General features: G+C 40.7%; 1 protein-coding gene across 4 annotated transcripts in view; it reads left to right on the top strand.

Moving 5' to 3' along the window:
* FYN (FYN proto-oncogene, Src family tyrosine kinase) overlaps positions 1–19,740 on the top strand; it is a 176,090-nt gene that overhangs the window by 146,763 nt on the left and 9,587 nt on the right. For 2 of the 4 annotated variants that reach the window (XM_032772612.2, XM_032772610.2), the window contains 5 exons: positions 707–871; positions 4,788–4,967; positions 6,985–7,061; positions 7,164–7,317; positions 18,808–18,939. In XM_032772612.2, coding sequence (XP_032628503.1) covers positions 707–871; positions 4,788–4,967; positions 6,985–7,061; positions 7,164–7,317; positions 18,808–18,939 — 708 coding nt within the window. Of the gene's footprint in view, positions 1–706; positions 872–1,317; positions 1,474–4,787; positions 4,968–6,984; positions 7,062–7,163; positions 7,318–18,807; positions 18,940–19,740 lie in introns of all 4 variants that reach the window. The other 2 variants (XM_032772614.2, XM_032772615.2) reach the window with 2 other exon arrangements.

The following is a 19,740-nucleotide window of genomic DNA, read 5'->3' as shown; positions in this document are numbered from 1 at the left end:
GTTAGTGTGGATCTGTAAAAAGCAACAGAGTGTCCTATGGCACCTTATCGACTAACAGAAGTATTGGAGCATAAGCTTTTGTGGGTGAATACAAAGTGGGTATTCACCCATGAAAGCTTATGCTCCAATACGTCTGTTAGCTCACGCTTGTAGGTTTTAGAGGTTCACTGTTCAGTCCCTAGTGTGTATGCCAATATGATGGCCATCACACAGAGCTAAATGCAGTACAGAAACCTACAATGCCATAAAGTTCCTGCCAATTTTTCATTCAGTGGTTTTCAGAAAAACAGAAACAATCTTTACTAATTTTTTTGTAATTCAATTTCATGTGAAGTGTATAAATAAACCAGTTTATGAGTTACCATTAGGTATTTTTAAATAAATATATTAATCTATACTGCACCAATTAATTATGAACATGCAATATTGGAAACAAATCCTGAGTTTGTATACCAGGGCATTACCTCAAGTAAGAAAACATTTGGCAATCAGCTTCAGTTCAAGAGTGTAGAAACAGGTACTAAAGTATTTCCTGTTCTGTCTCAAGTGAATATGTTCCAGTGTTCAATTTCTAATCTTCAGAGATGCTTTGTTATGCTACTAACAGCTGTTGTGAGTAGCATTGTTTTTATGCTTACTATTTTTGTTTCATGTGTCAAACTTTTTTCTTTCCTCTTTGCTGTTTGCTGCATTTCTGCTCCATCAGAGAGAGCTGCGGGTCTTTGCTGCCGCTTAGTAGTCCCCTGTCATAAAGGAATGCCAAGGCTTACTGATCTATCTGTCAAAACCAAAGATGTCTGGGAAATTCCACGAGAATCCCTACAGTTGATCAAGAGACTGGGAAATGGGCAGTTTGGGGAAGTATGGATGGGTACGGAGTGAAACTATTATTCAAAAATAATCTTCCTGTTTGGGAATTACAAGGTGGAAGGTGGAAGTCAAAACGTTAAGTGGCCAGACCAAAAAAAAACTTTTTCATTTGGAAAAATGTCTTAGGCATGTCTTTGACTTTGAACATTTTTAGTTTCAAACATCTGAAGTAATTTATGGCAAAAGAAAACTGATATCATATGTTCCTTTGCAAGGTTTCAGTTTTGACAAATTATCCTAACCTTAATAATACATCAAAGCTCACGTTCTAATCTTAATTATAAAAACGGTCTTTTAGCAAGCTGGCATAAACTCCCTACCTTCAGTTTCAAATATGAGCGTTTGCAAAAACTTAACATGGCACTGAAGGACAAATCACCTTCCATCTTTCTCAATGCATGCATAATTTTGGATTATAAGTATTTTTATTAATTTCCTTTCCTATAGAGAAAGCTGATGGTTTGTGTTTTAACTTAACTGTGATTGCTTCGAATCATACTCCACAAACCGTCGGATTGGCTAAAGATGCATGGGAAGTTGCACGTGATTCATTATTTCTGGAACAGAAGCTTGGTCAGGGGTGTTTCGCTGAAGTGTGGCGTGGTAAGGCAGAGAATATGTTTTGTTTTGGATAGATCTTTTAAGGCCGTCTTAAAAGAAATAAACCTTTTGAATAGAGATTTTTAAGCAAAACAATCAAATTGTTTGAAGTATTACCCTATGTCTGTTGATGTGATCAGACTGATTGTTATGATCACCCTATGGCAAACATTGTGTTCACTTTTTTCTCTTCACATTCACTGGTATGAGGGATTTATTACTTTAAATTTTATTAATTGCTTTAAATTTACTCATATGACTAAATAAGATAATGAAATAGAAGTAATACTGAATGTGTAAAGCACAATTGTTAATTAAGCAGCTTACCCTGAAAACACACACACGTGTAAATTTCCCTGTGTGAGGAACGTATTTACAGGATCAGGCCCTAAAACAGCCACTTTCCCCATTTTAAAAATAAGAGTTAATACGGGGATAGCTGACTTTGCCAGGATAGCTTTCCCAGTCATTGACTTCACTAGTTTAGTTTGCAGTTCATAACCCCTGAGTAAAGAAATCTGGGAATTGGGAAGACAAAGTCATGACCTGCACAGCTGTTTTGAAACCAAGGGATTTTTGCAAGTTGTAAATTCAGTGGCCGTGCTCCTGCTACTTGCCCAGGTAATCCCTTCTACCTGGTCTTCAATTTGTATTGATTATAAAATAATAATTAAAAAAAATATTTGTGCACTTTTAAATCTTAGCAGCACCAAAATACAGCACTGCAACTATTTTATAAGTAGTGAGTTAGTTTTTGCACTAAATTATACTCTACACAACCCTACCAAAATCAATAAGAAAAGATGTCCAGTATGTTAAGACGACATTATCATTAACAATGATATTATCTAAGAATCATGGGCCAGTAAAACCAGTGTGGGCTAGCTGTTTTGTGCTGCTGCAGTGACACAAAGTAGCTGTAAATCCAGCTCAACTAGTTGGTTAAACTGGGACTTTGCAGCTGCTTTGCCTTGTGGGAATGGTGCAAAACAGCCAGAGTGGACCAGTGAATCTGATCCTTTGTTTAAATGCTTTGAGTAATAAAATTACTAACAACATATGATGCAAAGGAAACCATCTATATTTTACATGAATGTCTATAGGAACTTACATCAGTCTATGACTGAAAATAAATAGGAAAATTTGTAAGGGGAAACTTTCCTGCAAGCTTGTGCTACTTCTCAGTGAGTGGCTCTGTATGTCATAGATTTAAATAGTTAGAATTTACTTCAACAGCAAATAGGGTGACCAGATGTCCCGATTTTATAGGGACAGTCACAATTTTGGGGTCTTTCTTGCATAGGCTCCTATTACCCCCCATACCCTGTCCTGATTTTTCACATTTGCTGTCTGGTCACCCTAGCAGCAAATGTAATAAAAAGTGTCCCAAATACTAGTACTTAAATATACTGCAATCATAGTTTTGAACAGTGGAGCTAGCAGACAGAAGGAAATGCAAGCATAATTAAGAAAAAATAATGTGTCTGTAATAACGAGGAAGTAATATGTGGTAATAATCTATGATAGACCCTGAAGCAGCATAAAATTAGCTGGTTAAATACTAAAACAAATGACTCAGGTTTTGCTATTAATAATGTATTTTAATAGTAGCCAGCCAGCTATCGACAAAATACTGTACGTAAGCAGATCTCCAGTAATGGAAGTTACTGCTAGTGGTGATCTCAGTAGCAGATAAAAATACTGAATCATAGTTTGAAATAATTCTCAAAATTTTTTTTAATGAAAATTTTAGTAAGGTTTTCGGGATTTTGAAACAACCTTTTTATTTTGATTTTTTTAAAAATGGAGAAATTTACACAAGATAAAGTGTTTTTACAATGGGCTCACACCATACACGTCCTAAAGGTTGATAGGATGAGTCTTGGGGTAATTTAATAAGTCAAGATAAATAGATAACATGCAATTAATTTTGCATGAAGTTGGAATAAAATCCTGGCTTCATTGATATCAATGGCAAAACTTCCATTGACTTTCCAGGAGCCAGGGTTCCATCCTTAGTGTACATGTTCATGGTGTTTTAAAATGTGCTGTTATTCTATGAAGTGACTCTGTAAATGGCACTGTGTGGTTCTGTCTGCTTCTCAGTGACTCCATATAAAATGCACTCCGTTTTACAGATGGTAAAGTTTTCTGCCAACTCTGCAACATTCTCCCTGAAATCTAAAAGTCAAGCAGTGTTCTTTCCAGCTTGCATTTCATTACCTTATCTGGGATGCATTACAAGTGCAGCTAAGGTGTAACTGAGATGTGCTACTCTGCTGAGGCAGGATTACTAATAAGAAGAGTTTGCTCAAGTAGTCAGAACAATTTATTTAAAAAACTCAGCAGTCTTCCCACACACACACTTTTTTTTTTCAAATTGAACATAAGCAGGCTTTGATTTTTACTAATTTAGTCATAATTGTGCAAACATTATGTGCAAACATTTTCGCCTTTGGGTTATTCATACTACTCACTTGGACTGAGCACTACTACTTACTGATTGTTAGGGGTGAATTTTACCCACAAAGTACCAGCACCACATCAGTCCTACTTATGCCCTATTTTGAGGGCTTAAGTGGAACTTAACTTACTGCCCACACACACAGAGTGAATTTCACCCAGTATTATTGTCTGCCTAAGTCATTTGGTGTTGTTCAATAAGGCACAAAAACAACTCTATAAAGGGATCAAATTTTATGTTAAATTATTGAGATACAATGATCGTGGAACCTAATGGTGCCAGTTTCACAGTCAGTGTTAAGTGCAGAATGAGCCTGGAGAGCCTGCACCACTAATTTCTGAGTTTTAAAAAAAATTAAGCATTTGCCTTTGTTTCCTTCCTTGCTGACTCCTGTAATTACAAGGATTCTGTGTAACAGATCAGTTTTCTGTCAGTATCTATTTCTGACAATGTATGTAGCAGTAATGAATTAGCCAGCTGTATTCCTGAAGCTGTACTGACATCACTGACACTATCATATATGAGCAGAAAAATAAGTGTTAATTTCAACATCAGGAGCTCAGTCCTGAATTCCTTACTCAGGCAAAACTTACACTGATGTCAGAGCCTGAGTAAGGATGGAGAGGTCAGTCCCTGTATTGGTAATGAAAAATAATACTTTGCCATAATGAAAAAGGACTAAATTGATGGGAAGAAATGTAAACAACAAAGAGCAAAAAACAGTAAAGCAGTTTTAAAAATAAAAATAATATTGGTGTCCTTGTAAATTACTCTGCACTTAAATTAGGTGTTAGTTTTCTTTTCCAGACAGAAGGATGTTTAACTTAACAAAATATCTATGGATTGGTTGTAGGTACATGGAACGGAAATACTAAAGTGGCAATAAAGACTCTGAAGCCTGGCACAATGTCCCCAGAATCCTTCCTAGAGGAAGCTCAAATCATGAAGAAACTAAAGCATGACAAGCTAGTCCAGCTTTATGCTGTGGTGTCTGAAGAGCCGATCTATATTGTCACTGAGTACATGAATAAAGGTGAAATAGTGCTGCTGACCTTGGTCCTTATCCGTAACAAGTCTTTTTGTATGTTCAAGCACCCATGGGTGGGTGGGTAGGTTTGTGTGCACAGTGTAAAGAATGTTGGGCCAAATTCAGTCCTGGGCATAAGTAGGCACAGATTATTACCCTGGGCATAAGTAGGCACAGGGTCTGAATTGGGCCCCAAGAATTGCAAATGTTTTTATATGGTTTCTGTACAAGTCACACACAGTTTGAAAAAAAATTAAACAGGCAGGTACAGCATAAGTGTTCCAGTTAAAATGGCATGTTCTCCTCCTTGATAACAGGAGTTTCAAAAGTTCTCCCATTGAACTATATTGTATATTGCTTCAGGAAACCCTAACTCTACCTAGCACCAGAGTGTTCATATTGAATCTCTTGTCAGTGTTCATGTTGTCAGTCTCAGGTTTTGTTTTTTTTATCCTGTAGCAGTGCTGAGCCTTGTAGGACACACACTGCCCTCAGACCACAGCTTAATTTTCAGTCTGCGCCATATGTCATTGTAAATTATATGTACATATACTTTTAACTACTTAACTTTGGTAACAATCTAGTAAAATGAACTAAGGAAAACTTTTAGGTAGCTTGTCAGTCAAATGTTGCACCAGTGCTGAGGGGAAGATCAAAAGATGCATTTGTTTTAGAAAAGTAAATGAACCAAATAAAGGAATAAGTTCTAAAGGGAATTTCATTGTACAATGGAGGATACTTTTTACAGTTTTTAGTGGTTTCTTTTAATCTATTTGGAGTTGATTTTTATTTTCCTGGCAGGTGTCCCTCCCTCTCTTTCCTCAGAGGCATCTGAGCATTTTCTAACTTGCATATTATGATTAAAGCCTCAGTGCCAAATGCGTGATTTTCTTGAAGAAAAACTCTGTTCTAGAAATGTTTCTGAAAGATGAAGCCTGTTTTGGCTCAGACTTTCCATCAGTTTTGACTGTACCATTTTGGACCTTGGGTTCAGGGCTTTGGTTGAAGATTTAACCAGGGGAAACTCCTAATCTTCTGTCCTCTCCTATATTTATTAAATCAGTTTCTTTACTTGAATGCTTTTAAACAATGATGGTTTCCCATCCCTATTCAGGGTTAAAGTGAGGGAGCAGGAGAGGCATGATTCTCCCTACTCTGCTGAAAGCAAAGGGGAACTCCCTGATATGCTTCTTGGGGAACCCAGGGCTGAGAATCACCTTGTGGCCACATCCCGCCAGTGCAAGGGAGTCTTGCCTGTGCCAGCTGGATGTAAGCTTCCCTAACACAACCAGCCTATTAGCTACACAAGCAGTCTCCTCTGGGCTGTACCAGCCCTGCTAGTTAAAATAGATGTGCCCCTGCCCAGGATCTTTTCAAAGTGTCCCCCTGGGGTATTCAGCCCCTAATCACTGGATACATACAGAGATTCCCCACTTGAGTCCACCCCCCACCCCCATCTCCAGCCACCAGCACATGCTCTCTCTCTCTCTCTCTCTCTCTCTCTCTCTCTCTCTGTCCAGCCCTGGAGTGTCAAGCAGGAGGTGCTAGCACCAACTCAGCCACCCAGAGTCTTCCCCCATGGCCCGGGCCATGGGGGAAGAGCCACAGCAGAGCACCACGAGAAGCAGGAGGCAGTTGGGGGGCAGAGCATGGGCGGGGCCACACAGAGCTGTTTGGGGAGGCTCAGCCTACTCCAACCTTTGATACCCGCCACCCATGACAACTGGGTTGGGGTTTTTTTTCCTTTTTTTGGTCTAGTTACGTAATCTTCCACAAATATATAGGAGAATGTAGTGAATTAGCAGTAGCATCTTATCAAGAATTGATTTGTAATTAATATGCATCTGTAAGTGGGAGTTGCCCTGTTTTTGAAATATTCCCTTAATTCTGGAAACTTGAAACTGTGTCATTTCAACTGAAAATATTGCTATTAAATATTGTGTACTAAACCGAATCCCCCCCTCCTCATTAATAACCTTGTTTTCTTAAAGTGACTCTGCAGTGTTAACTTTTGCATTTGCAGGGAGTTTGCTAGACTTCTTAAAAGATGGAGAAGGAAGAGCCTTAAAGTTACCGAATTTAGTGGACATGGCAGCACAGGTATGTCTCAATTTATAAGCAATTAGCTGCATGTGTTTTGTACCGCAACTGTGTAGGACTTCATTTTTAAATCACGCCTATTGAGAGCTGTGCTTCTAACAGGTTGCTGGAGGGATGGCGTACATTGAGCGAATGAATTATATACACAGAGACCTGCGATCTGCAAATATCCTGGTGGGAAATGGCCTAATATGCAAGATTGCTGACTTTGGATTAGCAAGATTGATTGAAGACAATGAATATACAGCGAGACAAGGTGGGAGCAGTAGCAAATGTAACCTTGAATGTGGTTTTTGAAACAGATGAAGAAAAAAACATGCTAAAATACCAAGAGGGTGCTTCAAGTTCAGGATTTGACCTTTTATAAAAAAAAGTATTAACCCGTGTTTTAATTCCTAATCCTGATAGAGGGCTGGGAGCTTTGCTGAGGTAGTACATAAAGCCCAGGAGAGGAGGAGGAATGAATAATTGCTTTACTGTGACTTCTCTAGCTAATTCTGGTCAGTGCTCAACTGAAAACATCATCATCCATGTGCCCTGTCAGACAGAGAACTCCTCCCCTCCCCACTCCCCCCATCTTCACAAGGAAAGCTGAAGAACAACAACAACAAAAAACCTACAGCACTAAGCAACATATATGTGTGTAAGCTGAGGCATATGTTCATATACATATTCTAATGAAATAAGTTTTTTCTTCCTGTGTGCACTAACCATGGTAAATATTGCTGTGCTGGACTTCATTTTTCTTGGTTTTTAGTCCATTTTGGAGTAAGTTACTTTAATCACGTACTCATTCTTTAATACAGCTGTGTGTCTGAGAACAATATTTTCTTTGGGAACTTTTAGGGGTTTTTTAAATATGAAAACCATTCTCCAATGCCACACAGATTGCTGTGCATGAGCAGCCACTGATATACAATACCCTTTTTAAAAATCCTGTGTTCATGCTGAGCCATCTCTCTCTCTCTCTCACACACACACACACACACACACACACACACACACACTTTGTACTCGGTAATTCTTTACTAGTCATTCCTAATTTTTCAGTGTGTGTTCAAGTTTGCAAGTTTTGGTCTGTCTAATGGCAGTATTTGCCCAGCATATATCAATAAATACCACTCCAGATATTTGAACTCCATTAACCCTTGGGCCTTTTGTTAAACCATATTATATGTCATCAAAAAGTAGGGAGGTTTAAATACTTCATAACCCATTAAGAGCTTTTATCTTAACCAAATATCCCTGTTCTAGTATGGAATCTGTTTCTGTTTTAGCAAAGAGTTTTCTTTTGCTTTCTGGCTCTGAAATGTTCACCAAATTAGCCAAAGGGTTCACAGAGTGCTGCATATTTCAGTGAGAGCAAAAGCCATCATGCCATTGGGGCCCTATAAATTTCTTTCAGCTGTTGTCAGCTGCACTTGTTTGCAGAAATGTGGCATCCTAACCAGTCTACACTCACACTAGTGCTAACCGTTGCTTACTGTGTCTTTCCACTTATTTGAGAGTGGTATGAGAGATCAGCTTGCATGGAGAGCCTCTTTTTTCTGTCTGAGCTCTTAAAGAAACTGTGAAAAGTACCAAAGCAGAAGTTGCTGATTTGAGCAGTAAGTGCGCAGTCCAGTATACAGGGTACACTCCCTCCAGCCTATCCTATACGTGAAGTGTGAGAGATGTGCTTGAGTAAAGGCAGTAGGATCCAGCCCATAAAATAGCTTGGGGAAAAAATGCACAGTAGAAAAAAGTACGATCTCCTTTTTGTTTCATGACCACTCTTTTTTCTCTTTGGAAAGCCCCTGGTGTATATTTTGACATGACTAACTATTTGTTTTAGTAGACAACTTTTTCTGAGCTTAGAATTCATAGGAAATCCTTGAATATCCTGTTTCCTTTCTGGGTTACATCTCCTAGAAGAGCTTAGCTCTTTTAATATATTAGAAATCCCTGGAGGCCCACGTGCCCTCGTTTTATTTACATTGTGGATAATCTTCATTTTTTATAGGATAATAAAAAGTGATTAAAGTTAGGATGGGAAAAGTTTGGACTCAAGGAGAGTACAGATTGTTTGGACTGGTGAAGACAGGCAAGTGTTTTAAGTTGGGGAGAGAGAATGGTCTTGTGGTTAGTATACATGTGTGAGAGTCAGGAGACCTGAGTTGTGTGTGTCCAGCACAAACTTATTGTGTGATTTGTGGGCAAGTTGCCTACCCTTTCTATGCCGCAACTTCATCTCCTATGCCAAACTTAAGTCATTTAGGGCTGTGTATAGATCGTGCCTTAAAGCAGAGCCCTGAGCAAGAGAAGATGCATGAACTGCACTGTCCCAGGATCACTCTAGGTAGCACTGAGCTGAAGGTTTCTAGATAGATCTTGTATAAATGGTTTCCTAGTTTTGCTAATGCTTCTATAGCCTGCTCTAAAGTAAACTTCGGCTGAGCTTGGCAACCGTATATAACGCGTGGCCAAATTTACTGACCCTCTTAGCCATATACGATAATCTTCACAAGTTCGAGAGCTGCAAGACGCACATGACCTTTACACATGCATTTTAAAAAATATTAACATCCTACTTACTGTATCATGGCTAATTACTGCTAGAGCTAGAGGTCTTGTGGGTCTGCATCCTGGTCCTAAGTCTTTGGAAATCTGGTTGATATGTTGTCAACGTGGTACGGAGACGCTCAGTCAGATGTTGATTTGTAAGGACTGCACAATTTTTCGATTTTTATGAACTTCATCACAGAGTACAGCGATTCACGGCAGTATCTTGTGAGAAAAATTGAAATGAGTCACACGCTAGTATTCTTGAGTTGAGGATACTTAGTTCCTGGAACTTGCTTCCAGAACTCAATTGTAGACTGTGATTCTTGCATCGTCTTTAGAGCCTGGTCTTCCTGGAATTCCGGTAATTCCTTTTCTACTGTAGATGTTTCTGTAATCATGGTTTTGGGAATCAGACAGCCATCATTTGATCACATCAACTGTAAATGGGTTTATAAGAAAGGCGAAGCAGGATCTCAGCTTTTGCAAGTCTTCAAACCTGGCCTGAAAATCATCAAGCAGTCCTTCTAATTTACCTCTATATTCCTCAAGTTTGTGATCTGTGATTTCAGGGAATGTGTTTAACCTACTCTCGAGATGGGGAAAGTGGTTGAAGCCTCTTGACGCTCTGTCTCTTTGCAGAAGCTTTAACTTATTCTGGAAGCTGAAGACTGTCTGAGTAAGGTCAGAAATAATCTTATCCTTCCTTTGGAGTGCCAAGTTGAGAGTTTGCAGATGGTCCATAATATCAGTGAAAAACATCAGATCTTGTATCCATTGCTCATCTTTCAGTTGTGGATAGGGTTTTTCCTTTTCTTCAAGAGAAGCACTGATAGGTTCCAACAGTTCCACAAATCTGTTTAAGACATTGCTGGTTGATACCTCACAATACAGTAGAAAGAGACGTTGTTGGGTTTGTCTTCAAGATCCAGCTCTTCAATAAAATTTTTGAACTGTTGATGAGTCTTTCCATTTGAGCAGATGAAATTGAGTTTCTAAGACTTTTTTCATAACATTTTCGTACTTGAAGTGTCTGCCGGTGAGATGTTCATGATGGATGATGCAATGAACAGGGAGAAACTCCAGAAATTTGGGATCAGTTTTCAGGAGTCCAGTAAGGCCTACTTTTTTTTCCACCATTGCAGGTACTCCATCCGTTGCAACACTGGGCAGTTTATCCAGTGGTACATCAGCATTTGTCAATGCTTTGTCAAGTGCATTCTTTTTGTCAACATCGCGGGTTGTTTCTTTTAGTGCCACTAAGTCCAACATTCCTTCTTTCACAATTACATCTGGTGAAACATAGCAAACAAATATCACTAGTTTGATTTATCTTGAATATCTGTGGATTCATCGACAACTAGGCTGAATGCTAGAGAATTCTTTACATCATTTTGCATATAGCTTGCAACATTTGCACTGATCTGGGAGATCCACCTCTCTGTAGTGAGGCGTGAAATTGGAATTTTCTGTATTAGTTGTTAAGGTTTTGTATTCCTTGGATCTAAAATTGCAACCACTTCTGCAATATTTTTTCTTAACAAATTCTCCATCACAATACAGATGTTTCTCAAGAGCGATATTCCATGCCATAACAAAACTTGTTTCAGTCGTTGTGTCAGCTTCCTTACTGAATGCAGAAAGTAGTGTCTGTTGACTGTTGAGGTATAATTTTAATATGGTTAGCTTGTTTTTCCTTAATTCTGATCCAGGAGGGTACTTAGGTGAAAATTATTGTGAGTCATTTCATAGTAACATTTCAAGTTGCTTGCTTTGTAGAGAGAGCGCGATGCATTGCAGATAAGGCACAAAGGTTTGCCAACTTATATTATTGAATGCAAAATCTTCTTCCCATTCTGTCTGAAAACTTTGGTTTTCTTCATACTTGCATTTCTTACAGTTTGAAGATGCCATTGTTATCCACAAAATTAACATAGGGTTAACACTTAAATCTAAAACTATTCAAATGCAACTTACGAACAGTAAACACAGCCTGTAGTGTGCAGCATGCAGGGAGATCACAGCACTGGAGGTCTGCACAGCAATACAGTAATGCAGTTCCCTGTTATAATGAGCATATGCAGCTGAAGCCGGAGCCTAGGCGCCACCTTCAGGGCTGAAACCCCCAGCACCAGCTCGCCTCCTCCTGCAAGGCCGAAACCCTGAGCATCAGCGCCCTGCCCCCACGGAGCTGAAGCCGTGAGCTCTGGCTCACCCCGCTGCAGGGTGAAATCCTGAACCTTCACACCACCCCTACCCCATCCCCCAGTGGAGCTGAAGCTGCAAGCACCAGTTCAAATCCCTCGCCCCCACATGGTGAAACCCCAAGCTCTGAGAGCCACAGTTGACCTGTCAGAGCCTCATGCTGCTTGCGAGCCGCCATTTGGCCATACCTGGTATAAACTCAGGTTTACTCAGTTCCAATTACCCTGGTTTCTAGTACAATTTGAGTAACCAGTATGAACCTAGGGACTTAGAAACAGGTTTAAAATCCCTTCATAACCTAACACTTTTGCCTGGAATCTGATTTAAACTTAATTTAATCATGGTTTCTTAACTCAGTTTTGATCACTAATATGGTAGGGACCAGAGTAGCACAAAGAAGTTATGCTGCCTTTGCATGTTTCCCATGACCTATCAGTCTAATCCTCTTAAGGGCATGCATCTGGGAACTGCTCTGTTTATCTAGACGGCTACTGCCTCTGTGGTGATTTTGACACACAGGAGTGGAAAAGAGGGGGGTCAGATTGTCAGTTCCTTTTGGAGAAAGGAAGTGCTGGGCCATGTGAAATCCGAAGATTAAAGTTTAAAATAAAGTAGCTTAAGTCACACTCTACTCTCTACTTTTCTCTGGGAGCTAATTTTGTTTGGGGTTTTTTTTGCGAGGGAGGATTATTTCTTTGCCCTGTCCCCAAAAATTGTTACTTTTATATCATGTAAATATTTTGAAAGGAAATAGATGGGGACGATCTAAGCCCCAGTGGTTTAGCATGTGGGATTCTTGGTCCAGATGAATCTTTCTCAGCTGGTGGTAACAATTTGTTGACCAAAAAGTTTATTTTTATTTTTGATTTAAGCAGAGAGGCCTGACTGCTCATGATTTATGAAAGGTAAATAGCAAGCAGTTAGGTCCATGCATCCACCATTTCTCAGCAATCATCAGGAAGGAAACAGATGGTCACACCCGGTGTGATTTAAAGAGTGTGACTAGAAACTATGTACTGCCATTGAATATATGGCTTCTGGTGAACATTTGGCTTCTCTTGTCTTGCTTTGTTGTCAAAAAAAAAAGAAAATCTTGCCTTTTCTAGTACGTAAGTGAATAATCAAAGGAAAGAAATTGTATATTAAAATGACACTCATTTGAAAGGCTGTTGCCTCCTCTTTGCTAGTTGCCATTGTATCACTTTCCTCCGGGTCACAGTCTAATTTTTCTGCATAGTTGTCTTAAATGGCACTGTTTGTGTCAGCCTTGTAAGGCAAACTTCAGAGTTAATTGTCTCCCTACCGCCTCCTTTTCTCCTGCAGACCAGTGAGTCAGAGTCCTTGCATCACTTCCTACCCAAGATTTCCCACAGGGCATTGTTCCCATTGAACTTTGAACCAGCTGAGTGATGTAGAGCCTTAGCCAGGCACATGGCATGACTGCTTGGGAAAGCTGCTGGGAAGGAGTGGTTCCTGTTATAAGCAGGAGCAGCTGAAACAAATTTAAAATGTCCTCTGTAAAATGGGATTTATTTTCCAGTCCACGTGTCTATTGCATATATTGGCAGCACTTGTGGTAATGCTACTCCAGCACTGATGAAACAATAAGGATTTTTCTGATGCCTTCCAGACCACCTAGAGCTATTTTTGTGGCTCGCGTATGTCTGTTTGTGAACTCTCGGATACATTTTTGTCTCAATGCTCTGGTGTATCTGTTCTGATTTTTCTTGAAATGGGAGTTTTCTTTGTGCTCTGTCAGTCCTTTGCAGAGAACTGGCACCTGGTTCTCCAGCTAACCAGACTATGGTGTTTGCAATTGACTGTACCACAATACAGAACATCCAAGGTTTGGTTCCTGTTCTTCATCTCTCATGTCTAGGGCCAGAAGTAGCATGGAAGGAAAGGAGTAATGATTCGTTTTTCTCAACAGCAAACCCTGAGTGTTTGAGGAAAAAAAACACTGATGGGTTTCAAAGGAAGCCCCATCCAATTGTCCTCAACTGACAGGAGAGTGACCAGTTCAGGAGGCTGTGGGGTTCAGAGTAGGGGAGACAGTTAGAACTCTGTCAAGAACTTGGAGTTCTCCCGTGACCCATTTCCCCAGGTGAGATGTTTTACCAGGCTCATAATTTTATATTAGTTGTCTCAGCAAACAAGATTTAATAGTACATTTTTGGCTCAGGTCCTCCCACACAGCATTTGTCACTCAAAGTCGTCTACTAAAACTGACTTGTTTCCTGTTACGTGCTTGCTTCAGCATTTTTTATCTCTGTGGCTTTCCATTTCCAGCCCCAAGTGCTACTTAACATTGAACTAAATTCTCTAATAGTTGACCTAATAGTTTCCATGATTTATCATTTTAGCTTCTTTTAAAAAAAAGAAAAAAAAAAAGTATACCCTCAGAGTCTTGTTTTCTCAAGAAAGGTAGTGTCCTCTGCCAAGCCCAGTGCTTATCGTTGGTGACATGTAGTAACAAGTTTATTTCAGCATAGGGTGCAGTGATACAGCAGCAGATTTGGGACAGTGGGAACACAGTTTCAATTGTCGGATTTTTTGTTTGTTTTTTCTTATGGTTTTAAATTTAAAAATACAAAACAAAGCCTGGAGGGATTTCCTTTGCATGAGAAAATACATTCTGGGAGTTCCACTCAGCTCCTCCCCATACTCCTGTCATGAAAAGTAGCTTGGGGAAAAGGAGAATTAAATTGGGCTTACTGTCCTTCTGATCCTGACGAAGTCTAGTTTGGATATGCCCTGTTCTCCCTCATCCTGCCCAGACATCCAGGGAGTTTAGTAACAGGCCTACAGGGCCATCCTTAGGCATACCCGGCTTATGAAGCTGCATAAGGCACCAGGAAATTTGGGGCACCAAATTACCCTAAATTTCATGGTGCCCTAGGCATCCGCATGCTGCATACGCGGCAGCACCAGCCCTGGCTCCTAGCCCTATCCCTCAGCTGCCCCCTGTCCCCCTGCAAGGTGCAGGGCCGTCCGGGGGCGGGGGAGGGGGGAGGACAACTCCCTCTACCCTGCCTCTTACCCTTCCCCCCTACTCTGCCCCCAGCTCACCCCCATTCCACCTCTTCCCCCAGTGACCCCACACTCACTGGCAGTGGCAGGAAGTGGAGCAACCTGGCCCCAGCCTGCTCCGCTTCCCTTGCCCCGGCTCCAGCCATGTCGCTCGGGTTGGGGAAAGGACCGCTCCAGCATGAAGCAGAGGCCGGGGCGAGGGAAGCAGAGCAGGCTGCTCCCAGCCCCCCCTAATCCCCTGGGCCACTCTGGGCCTGTGGGGCCCCCAAAAGTGGCCCCCCACAGCTCCTGCCTCCCAGACCCTGGGGGAGGGAGGCATAGGGCACCCAAATGGCTAGGGATGGCCCTGCAGGCTTGTGACTCTTATTAATATCCTTTTTTAGTAGAGTCACTGGCCTAAGAATCCATGTGTCTGATGGACTTTATTTCCTTGCACTGACTCCAGTGAGCTAGCTGTTTGTTTGTCTTAAGGCCATGATGTAAGCAGCACAGCCAGACAAGAATTGCTGCTCTCACACAGAATTAATTCAGAAACTGTTTGATAAGTGGGGATAAAAGCAATCAATTCAGACCTGACTTCTGGGTAAGGACAGGCTGTGCTGACCTAATATATTTAGATAGTGATTGGTTTGTCAGTCACGTTACAGATCTGTTAGCTTTTAATAAACACAGTACTTACAGTTCCAGCAGAAACCACTGAGTCAGACCCCCCCCCCCCCGGATATAAATCTGCATAGTTCCATTCACACCAGTGGAAATAAACCAAATTATGCCAGATGAGGAACTGGCCCATGAGACTTCTTAGCACATTTGTCAGTAATGTATATTTTATCTGACTTTGTTTGTTCACAGCATGAATGTGGCTAGTTTAATGTACTGTCTTAGCCCTACCTGTGACTTTAAATAATGTATTGCAATCTGTGGGCTCAGTTACAGTTTGTAGATCCAAAGCTGTGCCAGGATGGCATCTGAACTGTAGTGTCTTGAGGCATTGTACCCATGTGAGGCATAGGCAGGCATTGGGAGGAGTGCATTTAGCAGTGGCAGTTAAGTCTGCTTTTCACTGTAAAAGGGAGGCCAGGGCTTGGCCAGCACTGCTGATCAACCACCCTCTTGCTCTCAGAAGGCGTGTCTACATTGCACCATTTTGGTGTTGCAGCCCCTTAGCCACCTATAAAAACACATTATCCACTTATGGCTTCTTACAAAGGTGATATACAGCAAACACTTCACACCATCACTGTGATTGCAGGCTAGACATTGTCATACACTGCATCATGGCCCTCTACACTAATCCAGTGCACCCATATTTGAAAATGTTGGCCTGTGTCTTTAAGTTTGGCAAGACTTACCTAAGCAACTCAACTTGTGTTCCATTTGCTTTAGCTGTATGTATTAATTTGTAAATAATTCAGCTCTTCAGTTTAAAACTATTCCTACAATATATTTAAATAATGTCTGGCATTTTACCAATTAAGGGGAACTCAAGATTTACTTTGTTACTCTGTATTCTGAGCCCAAGTCATATTGCTTAGAACAGGAGAAAATTCAAGGCACTGATCACTGAATGAGATAGCAAAACAGTATTAGCAAATTACTGTAAGCAGTGCAGTAAATTAACTACCTAGAAGTCATTTGTCAAAGTTGTGATTTTCATTAATCTTTTTAAAGCTAAACAACTTCTGTGAGTAAAAACTAACAATTCTCACTAATTCAATATGTTTCACAGTTTGAGGATGTTTGCCACTAGGAATCAGAAGAAGGTAAATGCCACTTAATTATTACTGTAAGATTTTTTTAAAAGAACACTTCACCATTTTTGTAGAAAAATGTTTTAATGATCGGAAAAGCAAATATATCAATGTTTAAAGACCCATTATTTTACTCACTGATAAAGGGAAAAATCAAACTTGCTGCCACCATTGGCTCCTACATGCTATGATGATGGATGAACACATTAGAACTGCACATCGCTACAGACTTTTCAGTTCAGGGAATGTAAAAGGACACTGTCGAGATGTAAATCACAGGCCAAAATTCTGCCCTGACATCACATCCAAAGAAACTTAATTTGCAGTATTTTTTTTTTAAATCCTGACATGTAGTAACATATTAGATTTTTTTTTTTATGTATGGTTTACTGTTTGTTTATATTTTTGCTCCCTTTGGACAGTGCATCTAGAAAGGTGTTTTTCTAATAAATTTCACTTCTATTGTCATGCACGAGCATGGCGTAGCAATGTTTGGGTTGTGAATGCTGCAGGGAAATGTTAATTGAAAACATGCACAAAAGGTTCTATTGGTTTTTAAAATTTCTTTTTTGTAAAATTACAATGTTGAGTTTAAATTTTTGACAATGTTTCTCTGAGAGAAACATGCTAACAGGGACTTAGAGAGAGAGAGAGAGCGCCTCACCTCAGTCCCTGGAAAAATCATGGAGCAGGTCCTCGAGAAAACCATTTTGAAGCACTTGGAGGAGAGGAAGGTGATCAAGAACAGTCAGCATGGATTCACCAAGGGCACGTCATGCCTGACCAACCTGATTGCCTTCTATGATGAGATAACTGGCCCTGTGGATATAGGGAAAGCGGTGGATGTGATATACCTTGACTTTAGCAAAGCTTTTGATACGGTTTCCCACAGTATTCTTGCCAACAAGTTAGAGGTATGGATTGGATGAATGGAATAGAAAGTGGATAGAAAGCTGGCTAGATTATCAGGCTCAACAGGTAGTGATCAATGGCTCGATATCTAGTTGGCAGCCGGTATCAAGCAGAGTGCCCCAGGGGTCAATCCTGGGGCCGGTTTTTTTCAACATCTTTATTAATGATCCGGATGGTGGGATGGATTGCGCCTCAGCAAGTTTGTGGATGACACTAAGCTGGGGGGAGAGGTAGATACGCTGGAGGGTAGGGATGGGGTCCAGAGTGATCTAAACAAATTAGAGGATTGAGCCAAAAGAAATCTGATGAGGTTTAACAAGGACAAGTGCAGAGTCCTGCGCTTAGGACGGAAGAATTCCATGCACTGCTATAGGCTGGGGACCGACTGGCTAAGCAGCAGTTCTGCAGAAAAGGATCTGTAGATTACAGTGGATGAGAAGCTGGATATGAGTCAGTAGTGTGCCCTTGTTGTCAGGAAAACTAACGGCATATTGGGCTGCATTACTAGGAGCATTGCCAGCAGACCAAGGGAAGTGATTATTCCCCTCTATTTGGCACTGGTGAGGCCACATCTGAAGTATTGAATCCAGTTTTGGGCCTCCCACTACAGAAAGGATGTGGAAAAATTAGAAAGAGTCCATCGGAGGACAGCAAAAATTATTAAGGGGCTGGGGTACATGACTTACAAGGAGAGGCTGAGGGAGCTGGGCTTATTTAGTCTGCAGAAGAGAAGAGTGAGGGGAGATTTGATAGCAGCCTTCAACTATCTGAAGGGGGTTTCCAAAGAGTACTGAGCTCGGCTGTTCTCAGTGGTGGCAGATGACAGAACAAGGAGCAATGGTCTCAAGTTGCAGTGGGGGAGGTCTAGGCTGGATATTAGGAAACACTATTTCACTAGGATGGTGGTGAAGCACTGGAATGGGTTACCTAGGGAGGTGGTGGAATCTCCATCCTTAGAGGTTTTTAAGGCCCAGCTTGACAAAGCCCTGGTTGAGATGATTTAGTTGGGGTTGGTCCTGCTTTGAGCAGGGGGTTGTACTAGATGACCTCTTGAGGTCTCTTCAAACCTAATCTTCTATGATTCTGTGATCCCACAAGCCCTCTTAAGCCTTCCCTTCCCTTCACAAATTCTACCCACCCTGCTTCCTATGAATCACACATTACAGCCTTGACCGTATTCCACCGAGTTGTTTGCTAATATCTGTATGCAGTACTTTGACTGTTACAGCACCCACAGAATGAAACCGTCATTTGTTACTTCTGTGCTGCCCACATCTTGATCATAACTCGTTTGTTTCTTTCGTTAGGTGCAAAGTTCCCCATTAAATGGACTGCGCCAGAAGCAGCATTGTATGGAAGGTTCACAATAAAATCAGACGTATGGTCTTTTGGAATATTACTCACAGAGCTTGTAACAAAAGGGAGAGTGCCATACCCAGGTAAGAAAAGCCGTTGACAATACTAATCTAGGTCTCAGTTGAGGAAGGTTCTTAAGTACATTCATAACTTTACACAAGAGTAGTTCCATTGAATTCAGATGGGATTATACTCACATGCTTGAAGTTGTGCATATGCCTAAATACTTTCCTAATTTGGGGCCCAAATGTATTCACCATTATAAGGGTTTTGTCCAGACAGTAAATCTAACCTACCTTCATTCTGATTTATTTTTATTAATATCAATTAAATTGATCATTTTTTTCCAGAAAAATAATAGACAATGTAAAATACTGTGTTGTAGCCCAAATAAGTCACAGTAGCATTTACATTCAATTTTTTTTAACACCAGAAGATAAGATACAGAATGGATTTATCCATTTATATATCAGTCTAATTGTACCAGCTTTGATACCTGACATTGCCAAATCTCTTTTAAAATACTTCTAAATCTCTATCCTAAGTACAAAAACCGATGGAAATGAAAGAAATTATTCATGTAACATGTCGGTACCAATCCAGTGCAGGTTCACAAATGGGTTAAATTCTCTAGGGAGGGGAAAGTGAGGGCCTGTTATTTTCCTTCTGAAACCCTGCCATGGAGTGATACTTACATTAGAGACGAATGGACTTGCTTGTGCATGTTTTCAGAACGGGCAGTTTCACTCTAACAGCTTCTACAGCAGGAGTGGGCAAACTTTTTGGCCCAAGGGCCACATCTGGGTGGGGAAATTGCATGCAGGGCCATGAGCATAGGGCTGTGGCTGGGGGTTGGGGTGCGGAAGGGAGTGCAGGGCTGGGGG

Source organism: Chelonoidis abingdonii, chromosome 3, assembly GCF_003597395.2.
Source record: "Chelonoidis abingdonii isolate Lonesome George chromosome 3, CheloAbing_2.0, whole genome shotgun sequence".
NCBI lineage: Eukaryota > Metazoa > Chordata > Testudines > Testudinidae > Chelonoidis > Chelonoidis abingdonii.
This window is presented reverse-complemented; position numbering and strand designations above follow the sequence as displayed.